Source organism: Phyllobates terribilis, unplaced genomic scaffold (assembly GCF_046119375.1).
Source record: "Phyllobates terribilis strain yellow unplaced genomic scaffold, ASM4611937v1 Scaffold_1__5_contigs__length_1240528914, whole genome shotgun sequence".
Taxonomy (NCBI): domain Eukaryota; kingdom Metazoa; phylum Chordata; class Amphibia; order Anura; family Dendrobatidae; genus Phyllobates; species Phyllobates terribilis.
This window is the reverse complement of record NW_027362761.1, coordinates 742,644,006-742,657,538: the sequence shown is the minus strand read 5'-3', so window position 1 is coordinate 742,657,538 and position 13,533 is coordinate 742,644,006. Positions and strand designations below refer to the sequence as shown.

Below are 13,533 nucleotides of genomic sequence, written 5' to 3'. Positions count from 1 at the left end.
AGTGAACACATGTGCATTTACCTGCGTTCAATAGAACGCAGCGTTTTGGATGCAGCAAAAATATGCTGTATCCAAAGCGCTGCTACGTCCGGATCGTGGGCACATAGCCTAAAAATTTTTTGAAAAAAATGGCGTGTGCTCCCGCATCATTTTTATAACCAGCAGAGGGAAAGCTGACCACTGGGGGCTGATATTGGTAGCCAGGGAAAGGGCCATTAGCCAAAAATGTTCCCTGGCTATTAATAAAGCCCACAGCTGTTTGCTTAGCCTTTACTGGCTAGATTACAGGAGGACCCCAGAAAAAAATTGCCATAGGGTCCCTCTATAAAATCTAACAAGAAAAGGCTAAACAGACAGCTGCGGGCTGATATTAATAGCCAGGGAAGGGGCTATGGATACTAGCCCCCTCCGCGGCTATTAATATCACCCCTCAGCAGTCCCAGAAATGGTGCGTCCATAAGATGCGCCAAATCTGGTGCTTAGCCTCTCTCTTCCCACTGCCGTGTAGCGGTGGCGAGTGGGGTAATAAGGTTGGGATTCATGTCAGCCTTGTATTGGCGGCGTCCCGGAAGTGACCTCAGCCAGTTGCAGCGATGTACACTGCCGGGAGTGAGCGCGTTTCCGTCAGTGTACCGCCGGCCGCCTAGATGATCACGTCACTGGGGGACATCAGGAGGATGGCGGGACACCGGGGGAAGCCCCGGCTCAGGTGAGGAGACTACTCCCCTCAGCCGCGTTACTCTCGGTGTTATCAGCGGGAGGGGCGGGAGGCTGATGGGAGAAGTAGTCTTCTTCCCCGACCTGGGTGCCATTCTATGAGCGTTTTTGCGCTGCAGAAACCCTACAAAGAATGGACATGCTGTATATTTTAACGCAATGACAATCATGAGCGGAAAATTCTGCATCATGTGCACAGCACATCAGGATTGTCATTGCATTAGCTGGCAGATGGATTACCTAGCGTTTTTCGTGCATTTCCGCACGGAAAAAACTCAGAGAAAACGCATCAAAAATGCTCAGTGTGAACTTAACCTAAAACTGAAACCTCAGAACCTGACTCTTTTCTGGTGTATAACATCACTCTTATTCATCGGTTAACATCTTTAATGTCTAACAAATAAAGCATCTTCTTTTATGTTCTTGTTGGATGTGCCGATGAACTTCCTTTCTACTGCATGGCTGTAATCACTAGCGGGTGAGGCACCCACCAGACGGACTCCGGCTAGAACCGTGGATTTCTAACTACCAACATGGTGAGCTTCTAACCTCTCCCTTCCTATTCCCCAGTCCCAGTTTATTCACTATCAACCAATCAGCTTCTCAAATGTTCCCACTCACAAATTTCCTTCTGTCCTCAGCACACATCATCCACTGTTGTCTACACTCCAGCCTCGCTCTCTGGCTTTTACTCTCCAGACCTCTTCCCTTCCAAATGTTTCAAAAATCCCTCAGCCCCACATATGCATTTGTGGAATCACAAAAGCTCCCCTTATGATTCCTCGCCCTTAGTTCCTATTACCAAGCTTGTCTTCTTGGTTTTGTGGCCTTTTAGTGCCCACCCTGTGTTCCCTGGTTCCCATTTTCTATCTGATCCTTCTGTACAGACCACCATGGAAGGAACACCTATGGAACTGTATGGACAATGTAAGCATAACTTTGAGGTGGTTGTTAGGAGGGTAACTTAAAAGTGGATTTCCAGGACAAAAAAAAATATACATAAATGACCTATAAATAGTAAATTTTTAACTTTGGGTAGGTTCACACGACCGTATAATAAATTGTTCAGAGTTTCATGCAGAACAGTGGGAGGATTTTTTCTCACTTGTCATCTATATACAATTTGTTTTTTTACTCAGCAGCTATTAATCATTTCCAGGACCATTTACCGTTTCCTATGTTACAGAACTGCAATATATCTGTAACAATCTGATGTTATACTGAGGCTCCGTGTAACATCTGATTTTTTTCATGCACTGATAGAATTGGATGGTGAGTCTCCTCCAATTTACGGAAAAATCTAGTGCATGCTGCGATTTTTTTCACATAAAAATTTGGTCAGTGAAAAAAATCATCTGCACTGTCCCATTGCATAACATTGGTCTGAGTGCTGTCCGTTTTCTCCAAGGAAAGCACTCAGACTGAAAATAGAGTTGTGTGAACAAGGCCTTTCACTTATTGTGTTTGTATTTGCCCAGGCGCCCCTTGTAGCCGATCCTTTCCAGGTCACTGCCAAAGCTCGCTGGTTGCGTGTAGTTATAAGAAATGTCCTGTGTGGTGACCCAGGAGGGTCCGGGTGCTGAGCAGTGCTGCACCATTACAAATTTCAAGTGTTTATTTCTGTTAATGTTGATGATTATGACTTACAGCCAATAAAAACACAAAAGTCATTATCTCAGTAAATTAGAATACTTGAAAAATGTTTTTAAAAAACGAAATGTTGGCCTACTGGGGATATCTGAGACATGGCTGGACGAGAGCCATGACTGGGCAGTTAATTTACAGGGCTATAGTCTGTTCAGAAATGACCGTACAAACAAGCGAGGGGGGGGGTGTGTTTATATGTAAAATCATCCTTAAAACCCGTCTTGCGTGAGAATATATGTGAATCTAATGAAAATGTAGAGTCCCTGTGGGTGGAGATAAGGGGAGGGGGAAAAAATAATAAATTACTGATAGGGGTTTGTTATAAGTCTCCAAAAATAATGGAAGTAGCAGAGAATATCCTCATAAAGCAAATAGATGAAGCAGCGGCTCAAGGAGAAGTCATTATTATGGGAGACTTCAACTACCTTGAAATACATTGGGGGACAGAAACATGTAGTTCAAGCAAAGGTAATAGGTTTTTGACAACTATGAGAGACAATTACCTTTCACAACTGGTTCAGGACCCAACAGGAAGGGGGGCACTGCTAGACCTAATATTAACCAACAGGTCAGACCGCATATGAAATATACGAGTTGGGGGTCACTTGGGTAATAGTGATCACAAAATAATACGTTTTCATGTAACCTTTAATAAGATGTGTAGTAGAGGGGTTACAAGGACACTAAACTTCAGGAAGGCAAATTTCCAACGGTTGAGAGATGATCTTAGTGCAATAAACTGGGACGATATCCTGAGACATAAAGCTACACAAAGCAAATGGGAGACATTTATTAACATCCTGAATAGGACCTGTGCACAATATATACCCTATGGGAATAAACATGCTAGAAATAGGAGGAAACCACTATGGCTAAATAGAGCTGTAAGGGGCGCAATCAGTGACAAAAAGAAAGCATTTAGAGAACTAAAGCAAGTAGGTAGTGGTGAGGCATTAAATAAATATAGAAAATTAAATAAATTCTGTAAAAATCAAATCAAGGCAGCAAAGATTGAGACAGAGAGAATCATTGCCAGAGAAAGTAAAAATAATCCCAAAATATTCTTTAACTACATAAATAGTAAAAAACTAAAAAATGATAGTGTTGTCCCCCTTAAGAATAGTCTGGGTGAAATGGTGGATGAGGATGAGGAAAAAGCCAATATGCTAAATGATTTTTTTTCAACAGTATTTACACAAGAAAATCGCATGACAGAAAACATGATCAGTGATAACACAAATTCTCCATTAAATGTCACTTGCTTAACCCAGCAGGAAGTACGGCGGCGTCTAAAAACCACTAAAGTTGACAAATCCCCGGGCCTGGATGGGATATACCCGCGAGTACTTCAGGAATTAAGTAATGTCATAGATAGACCATTATTTTTAATCTTTAAAGATTTCATAATAACAGGGTCTGTACCACACGACTGGCGTATAGCAAATGTGGTGCCAATATTCAAAAAGGGGACAAAAACCGAACTTGGAAATTATAGGCCAGTAAGCTTAACCTCTACTGTGGGTAAAATCCTGGAGGGTTTCCTAAGAGATGCTATAATATAATAGAGTATCTGAAGAAGAATAACCTCATGACCCAATATCAACATGGGTTTACGAGGGACCGTTCCTGTCAAACTAATCTGATCAGTTTTTATGAGGAGGTAAGTTCCGGACTGGACCAAGGAAATGCAGTGGATGTTGTGTATATGGACTTTTCAAAAGCTTTTGATACGGTTCCACACAAAAGGTTGATACATAAAATGAGAACAATGGGGATAGGGGAAAATATATGTATGTGGGTTAAGAACTGGCTCAGTGATAGGAAACAAAGGGTGGTTATTAATGGAAAACACTCAGACTGGGTATCAGTTAACAGTGGGGTACCACAGGGGTCAGTATTGGGCCCGCTTCTTTTTAACATATTTTTTAATGACCTTGTAGGGGGCATACAGAGTAGTATTTCAATATTTGCAGATGACATTAAACTCTGCAGGGTAATCAATACAGAGGAGGACAATTTTATATTACAGGAGGATCTATGTAAACTAGAAGCTTGGGCTGATAAATGGCAAATGAGCTTTAATGGGGATAAATGTAAGGTAATGCACTTGGGCAGAGGAAATAAAATGTATAATTATATGTTTAATTGTAAAAGACCTGGGTGTATTGGTGGACGACAAGCTCACGTTTAGTGGCCAGTGTCAGGCAGCTGCTGCAAAGGCAAATAAAATAATGGGATGCATTAAAAGAGGCATAGATGCTCATGAGGAGAACATAATTTTACCTCTATACAAGTCACTAGTGCGACCACACTTAGAATACTGTGTACAGTTCTGGTCTCCGGTGTATAAGAAAGACATAGCTGAACTAGAGAGGGTGCAGAGAAGAGCGACCAAGGTTATTAGAGGACTGGGGGGTCTGCAATACCAAGACAGGTTATTACACTTGGGGTTATTTACTGTGGAAAAACGAAGGCTTAGGGGTGATCTTATTACTATGTACAAGTATATAAGGGGACAGTACAAAGACCTTACTACTGATCTTTTTACTCTGAGGCCTGATTCGGGGACAAGGGGGCATCTTCTACGTCTGCAGGAAAGGAGGTTTAATCATAATCACAGACGGGGATTCTTTACTGTAAGAGCAGTGAGACTATGGAACTCTCTGCCGCATGATGTTGTAATGAGTGATTCACTACTAAAATTTAAGGAGGGCATGGATGCCTTTCTTGAAAAGTATAATATTACAGGTTATATATGCTAGATTCCTTGATAGGGCGTTGATCCAGGGAACTAGTGTGATTGCTGTATGTGGAGTCAGGAAGGAATTTTTTTCCCCAATGAGGAGCTTAGTGTTTGCCACATGTTTTTTTTTTGCCTTCCTCGTGATCAACATGTTAGGCTATGGGTTGAAGTAGATGGACTTAGTCTTCCTTCAACCTTAAAAACTATGTTACTATGTTACTGAAATGTATGTTCAGTAAATGCAGTCAATACTTGGTCGGGGCTCCTTTTGCATCAATTACTGCATCATTGTGACGTGGCATGGTGACGATCAGCCTGTGGCACTGCTGAGGTGTTATGGAAGCCCAGGTTGCTTTGATAGCAGCCTTCAGCTCGTCTGCATTGTTGGGTCTGGTGTCTCTCATCTTCCTCTTGACAATACCCCATAGATTTTCTATGGGGTTAAGGTTAGGCGAGTTTGCAGGCCAATCAAGCACAGTACTGTATTGGTACTTTTGGCAGTGTGGACAGGTGCCAAGTCCTGCTGGAGAATGACATTTCCATCTCCAAAAAGCTTGTCAGCAGAGGGAAGCATGAAGTGCTCTAAAATTTCCTGGTAGACGGCTGCATTGACTTTGGTCTTGATAAACAGTGGACCTACACCAGCAGATGACATGGCTCCCCAAACCATCACTGATTGTGGAAACTTCACACTCTAGCAGCTTGGATTGTGGCCTCTCCACTCTTCCTCCAGACTCTGGGACCTTGTGTACTGTGTCAATGACTGCCTTCTGGACATCTGTCAAGTCAGCAGTCTTCCCCATGATTGTGGAGCCTACTGAAACAGACTAAGGGACCTTTTTTAAATGCTTAGGAAGCCTTTGCAGGTGTTTTTTGGTAATTATTCTAATTTACTGAGATAATGACTTTTGTGTTTTCATTGGCTGTAAGCCATAATCATCAACATTAACAGAAATAAACACTTGAAATAGATCACTCTGTTTGTAATGACTCTATATAATCAGTTTCACTTTTTGTATTGATGAACTGAAATAAACTTTTTGATGATATTCTAATTTAGTGAGATGCACCTGTATACATCTTACACATCATTTAGGGACATTATGCTTCTGGCCTGACAACCCCTTTAAGACCAAGGCCCCATTATCAGTATTCGATCAGTATTTGGTCAGTATTCTGTATTTTTTCCTCAGCAGTGGGTGATAAATGCAGAACTGGTGACTTGTATCTATTATACCTTTTCTCTGATTGTTCCTCACCTGGTTTTGGCTCCCACTCCTGAGAAAAAATACTGACCAAATACTGATAGTGGTGCCGTGACCTTAAAGGGGTTGTCACTTCATGCTTGTAATGTCGGGGGGCTCAGGAACGTGACTGAAACGTGAGGTGCACAAACCCTCTGGCTTCTAAGGCGGACTCCGGTCTTGCCGTGGATTAGCGGCGTGGCTTTGCACGTGTGGACTTCACATCGGCAGCATGTCCACCTTATCCAGTGCTTAGTAAATGGAATAGGGTGAAAGCCACAAGTGACACATGCAGAGCCTGTCTGCAGGTTTGTGAGCAAGCGGAAAGGTGTGAACACGGCCTTAACCTCTGCATACAAGGGGACATAGAGGGTAAGCTCGCCCAGAGGGACATAGCCACGCACCTCCACAGATCTCCCATGACAACACATGAGGATTTGTCTCCAGGTAAGATCTCATTATGGCATATGCGTTTCCGTTATGGGACGTTCAGCACAAGCTGCGGCTTATTAGCACTCCTAATCTGCACAGTGTTATACATCTGCGTTTGTGAGAAGACTAGCGGCGCTTCACACGGCAGCCAATCATATGCGAGTCCTGATCGGTTGCCATGGGGAAGAAGTGTGTTGGGAGGAATCCGCCATAGCCAGCTGCTGACTCCACAGCGATATCAGCGGCCGTGCGCTGCACCTGCAGGTAGGCAGCAGAGCCAATAGAGCCGCTGGACGTCATATTCTGGGCGTGGTCTACCAAAAGGAGGTTTGGAACGCAGAAGTCTGAAGTCCTCTCAGTGCAGCGGAGTGCTATGTGCACGTATTAGACAGTGAGTGATCGTGGCCATTGCTGTATGTGGCCGGATTGGCGACATGGAGAAGGTGGTCTCTGCAGTGGTAAATGTCCTGGAGTCGTACAGGGGCAGAGATAGGATGGTGAGTGCCTCAGTTAGCACACATAGGCACACTGGTGGTTGGTGCCCACCTACAGCAAACGGTGACATCAGGCAAGTTTACTATCTGCACCCACAACTGTAAAAACCCCTCTCCTTATAGTGCTGCGGGCGGTATGGAGGAAAACATACAGATATTAGTATGATCAGCGCTGCTGTTACCCCATTGTAGGTGGGATGTCATGTGATTATAGGAGCCAATCACTGCTTCCAATTGTGGGAGAGAATATACCAGGTATAGTGTACAGAATATATATAATGTGGATATATTATATGGAACCTGCCATTATGTTTTTGCCACCTAATCTGAGAGCAGCATAATGTAGCGGCGGAGACCCTGATTCCAGCGATGTGTCACTTACTGGGCTGCGTAATGTACTTCTTATGAAATCACGATTTTAGCAGGAAACTTTCACTGGGGGACTAGGAAAAATCTATATCTTTGTACCGTGTTAGCCAGTAGATAGAAAAATATTAAGATTTGAGAGTCCTCGGTGGTTGATACCTTTTAATGGCTAACTGAAAAGATGGTAACAAATTGCAAGCTTTCCAGACTACTAGCATGATGAAGAGACCTGAGTAGTCTAGAAAGCTGCTATTTGTTACCATCTTTTCAGTGAGCCGTTAAAAGGTATCAACCACTGGGGACTCTCTAGAGGACTAGTAATCCAGCTGCCATGTAGTCCCACCTCTGATTGGCAGCTTTCAGCCTATGCACAGTGTACACAGAAAGCAGCCAATCAGTGGTGTGGGCGGGTTATACAGAGCTCAGCGTTCAGGGAACTGCTAGAACAGCAGCAGAGAAAACAGTGATTCTATCAAAACTGCAGCAAGCAGCCCAGTAAGTGATTGCATTATTGGAATCAGGGTTTCTGTCCTTATATCTCAGATTACATAGCAAAAACCTGGTGACAGATTCACTTTAAAAACACCCAGTAATCCCATTTTCTGCATTTTACATCGTTACATAGGTTGAAATAGAGACCTAGCTCCATCAAGTTCAACCTTTCTCCACCAAGTATACATTTTATCACTAATTTAACTGTAACCCTCAATGATATGTATATCGAGGAAATCATCCAGCCCTTTTTTGAAAGCTGTTATAGTGTCTGCCATCACTACCTCTTGTGGTAGAGCATTCCACAGTCTGACAGCTCTGACTGTAAAGAATCCTTTCCTGTTTACCTGCCGGAATCGCCTTTCTTCCACCCGTAATGAGTAACCCCTGGGCCTTAGTATGGTTTTTGGAAGGAATAAGTCGTTTGCCAGTCCTTTATGTTGACCACACCCATATATATACACATATATCTCCTCTGAGGCGTCTTTTTTTCTAAGCTAAACAAGCCCAAGTTTTCCAACATCTCATCATTGTAGTTCATTGAGCAGCAGACCCACTCATGTTTTTTTTTTGCAGTCGTTCATGTGTTAACTGTGTCATATACAGTATTTTTGGGGCAAAGCTGATCTAGTATTAACTTTGCTGGATTTTATTCTACTGCTATAATAACAATCTGTCTTTCACCTTCTCCCATATCCCCCCGTACTGTCTGCTGTCAGGTGTGCTCTGTGACTTTATAAGGCTATGCTCCTGGTTTCTACCTTCTTCTCCCATCTCGTTGGTAGATACGGACACTGTGCTACAGCTGTCAGTTGCTTGGAGGAGCCATAACACAGAAACATGGAGAAGCGCAGCAGTGTGGCCGGAGTCTTCTTATTGTGGCCTCCCAGCTGAGCCACTGCAGGACGGTCCTGAGACTATTTGATGACCTGTCCATGCTGGCGTACTCCCTTCAGTATGGTCTGGGAAAGAAGGTCAGTTGACCAAGGTGCACTAATCCACTGCCTATAATTCCATATGCATTTGTCACATATATCCTGTCCTCGTAATATTGGACTGCTCGAAACATAAGATCATACAAATGATAGGATCAATGTTCTTATCATCCATTCAGAGGTCTCTTAAGATAGATGTTCCTCCACAAAGCACAACATCCAGAGGAGCTAATCCTCCAGTGTTTGCTTTACTGGATAAGCAGATATCTGTCCATAGTGCCTAATCAGCGCTGGCTTCACTCTCTCTGCCTTCAGACGTATCGGACATCGAAAGGAAGTGAGCGCCCAGCCGCAGCTTTGAATTCCTCGTAGGCCGGTTTCACACGTCCGCATATCTCCGTTACCGGAGATAACCGTGTCCCATGTGTCCGAGTGTGTCGCATCAGGATCACACGGGCGGCATCTGGGAATCAGCGCTATAGTTAGCGCTGTTCCCAATTGCCGGCTGCTGAACGCTGCACTCATCATGGTTCCCTGCAAGCGCTGCGATCAGCACCAGCAGGGACCATGATGAGGGTAGTGGTAGTCTGCTCCCGCAGTGTCCACCTCTGAAAATAAGAATAAAATAATAAAATCCATGTACTCACCTCTCCTAGGTGTCCCCCGCTGTAAACCATACGAACGCTGCTGCCGAGGAGCCAGGGAGAATGAGCCGGAGCTGCGCTCAAGGAGCCAGGGAGAATGAGCCTGAGCAGCCCTCAGTGAGTGACAGGACACCGCTCCTGAGCTGCAGCTCCGGAGCGGCTCATTCTCGCCAACTCCTTTGCAAGAACCACATTAATAAGTAGCAAAAGGTAATACTTTATTAGGAAAAATCACAAAACTAATTAAAAACGTAAAAAAGTGGGGAGCTATTAGGTGGCACCACAACCTCACACACAGGGAAAAGCCTACCACATAATCTTACACATTGTGAGTTGTTGGAAAATGCTTAAATCCAAGTGCATATCATGAAAAAAGTCATACATGGCATATTGTCGAATATAGATATATCCAAAGAAAACTCATATGATATAAGGTATGTACCTGTGTGGAGTAGGGGTCACAAGCCCGAGCTAAATCTCCTTAACACCCAACATACGTTTCGGCATCTGCCTTCTTACATGAATTTTTTCTTTTTTTTTTTTTTTTTTTTTATATCAATGCTGCAAAAAAAGCTGAAAGAATTGTCACGCTGATAATTTTAAACTGCTTCAAATCTGCACGGAAAAAATAAGCGCGTGCATGAGATTTCAGAAATCTCATTCACTTGACTGGTACTGTAAAACGTTGTATTTTTACCTAGAAAAAAATGTGTGAAAACACATTGTGTGAACAAGCTCTAACAGTTTAGTTGGCCATACACAAAAAATAGCGGCCAGTGGAACCCTCTTTTGGCCAACAGCTGTCTGATTTTTTTTTTTTTGATAGGATGTGAACAAGCTGTTGACAAACATGTCTACCAGTGTCTTACGGAACTATCTTTTGCTAAACGAACATTCATATGTACAAAAGAATGATAGTTCATTTTGTATCATGGCGCTGGTTCGATAGCGCATATGTCAAACGCAAATACACAGAGAACCAAAATAAAATGTAAAACTTGGACAAAGTTGCGAGCCAACCTTAATATGTGTTAAAATGTACTTTGTTGGTGGGATAAGTTTGTTTCCATATGAAAAAGGTTCTAGTAGAATTTTTTTTAAGTAATAGATCTTAAGAGTCAGATCACATGACCGAAGCACTGGGTTCCTTGTGAGCAGGGGCGTACATAGAAATCATGGTGCCCCATGGCAGGTTCTAATTCCACCCTCCCTCCAAAAAAAACTATTAATATTCGGTGGGGTCACAGAGGAGCGTGTCTCACAACTTTGTAGCCCTTACAAAGTAATTTTTCTCCTATTGAAGCCCCTAAATTGCCTTTCATTGTCCCCATAAACTGTGATGCCAACAAAAGTGCCTTCGAAACACAGAATGATACCCCCACAGTGAATTCCTCCACAGTACCCTCCACCAGCACAGTATGATAACCATACTTTACCCCCTTCACCTTCCACACCCCTCCCCCTCGACAAAATATGGTAACCCCCAACACAGTATGATGCCCCAACTGTGATCCCCACACATCCGTCCACATAGTATAATGGGACCCACATAGTATTCTATGCAGAATAATGGCCCCACATAGTCCTGCATACAGTATAATGGCCCCACATAGTCCTGCATACAGTATAATGGCCCCACGTAGTCCTGCATACAGTATAATGGCCCCACGTAGTCCTGCATACAGTATAATGGCCCCACGTAGTCCTGCATACAGTATAATGGCCCCACGTAGTCCTGCATACAGTATAATGGCCCCACGTAGTCCTGCATACAGTATAATGGCCCCACGTAGTCCTGCATACAGTATAATGGCCCCACGTAGTCCTGCATACAGTATAATGGCCCCACGTAGTCCTGCATACAGTATAATGGCCCCACGTAGTCCTGCATACAGTATAATGGCCCCACGTAGTCCTGCATACAGTATAATGGCCCCACGTAGTCCTGCATACAGTATAATGGCCCCACGTAGTCCTGCATACAGTATAATGGCCCCACGTAGTCCTGCATACAGTATAATGGCCCCACGTAGTCCTGCATACAGTATAATGGCCCCACGTAGTCCTGCATACAGTATAATGGCCCCACGTAGTCCTGCATACAGTATAATGGCCCCACGTAGTCCTGCATACAGTATAATGGCCCCACGTAGTCCTGCATACAGTATAATGGCCCCACGTAGTCCTGCATACAGTATAATGGCCCCACGTAGTCCTGCATACAGTATAATGGCCCCACGTAGTCCTGCATACAGTATAATGGCCCCACGTAGTCCTGCATACAGTATAATGGCCCCACGTAGTCCTGCATACAGTATAATGGCCCCACGTAGTCCTGCATACAGTATAATGGCCCCACGTAGTCCTGCATACAGTATAATGGCCCCACGTAGTCCTGCATACAGTATAATGGCCCCACGTAGTCCTGCATACAGTATAATGGCCCCACGTAGTCCTGCATACAGTATAATGGCCCCACGTAGTCCTGCATACAGTATAATGGCCCCACGTAGTCCTGCATACAGTATAATGGCCCCACGTAGTCCTGCATACAGTATAATGGCCCCACGTAGTCCTGCATACAGTATAATGGCCCCACGTAGTCCTGCATACAGTATAATGGCCCCACGTAGTCCTGCATACAGTATAATGGCCCCACGTAGTCCTGCATACAGAATAATGGCCCCACGTAGTCCTGCATACAGAATAATGGGCCCCACGTAGTCCTGCATACAGAATAATGGGCTCCATGTAGTCTTGCATACAGAATAATGGGCTCCATGTAGTCCTCCATACAGTATAATGGGCCCCGCATAATCCTCTATACAGAATAATGGGCTCCATATAGTCCTCCATACAGCATAATGGCCCCACGTAGTCCTCCATACAGTATAATGGGCCCCACATAATGCTCCATACAGAATAATGGGCTCCATATAGTCCTCTATACAGTATAATGGCCCGACATAGTCCTCCATATGGTATAATGGCCCTGCGTTGTCCTCTGTGCGGAATAACGGGCCCCGCGTTGTCCTTCGTGCGGAATAATGGGTCCTGCATAGTGTTGAGCGATACCTTCCGATATCAGGAAATATCGGATTGGATCGGGCCGATACCCAAAAAGTATCGGATATCGCCCTTTCTTTCCTTGTAGGTTAATTCTACATGAAGGAAAACAACTAACAATAATGTAGAATGTATTGGGGGAGGTGGTTGCCCAAATCGATGGGAACAGTGCTCACAGTGAAACATGAAAAGCCGGCAATTCAGCAGCGGCATACACCGGTACCCGGCAATTTAGAACAGAAAGAATAGAGCTTCACACATAGATTAGATAGATAGAAATATGTCAGTCACATATATATGAAGTACAGTGACAGTGTTGGTTACTGTACCTGTCATTTAGTGTTAAAATAAAGGATTTAGTAAAAAAAAAAATTGGCGTGGGGTTCCCCGTAATTTTAGTCTCTAGCGGAGGTTAAGCAGATGGCTGGGGCAGATGTTTGAAGCCTGGGAAGGGGGTAATACCCACAGAGCTTCCCAGGCTACTAATATCAGCCCCCAGCTGAATACCTAGCCTTTACTAGCTATTAAAATGGGGGACCCCCCAAAAAAAATGACGTGGGGGCCCCCCTATTTTAATAGCTAGCAAAGGCTAGGCAGACAGCTGGGGACTGATATTAATAGCCCAGGAAGGGTGCCATGAATATTGGCCCCCTCCCAGGCTAGAAACACCAGCCGTCAGTGCGCCCCAGAAATGGCGCATCCATAGGATGCGTCAATTCTGGCACTTAGCCTCGCTCTTCCCACTGCCCTGTA

General features: G+C 44.1%; 1 protein-coding gene across 1 annotated transcript in view; it reads left to right on the top strand.

Annotated features, from left to right (window-relative positions):
• Positions 1–7,088: 7,088 nt before the first annotated feature.
• PEX11G (peroxisomal biogenesis factor 11 gamma) overlaps positions 7,089–13,533 on the top strand; it is a 31,370-nt gene continuing 24,925 nt past the window's right edge. Inside the window, exons 1-2 of the mRNA XM_073636857.1 lie at positions 7,089–7,280; positions 8,921–9,109. Coding sequence (XP_073492958.1) covers positions 7,218–7,280; positions 8,921–9,109 — 252 coding nt within the window. The 5' untranslated portion in view covers positions 7,089–7,217. The remainder of the gene's footprint in view (positions 7,281–8,920; positions 9,110–13,533) is intronic.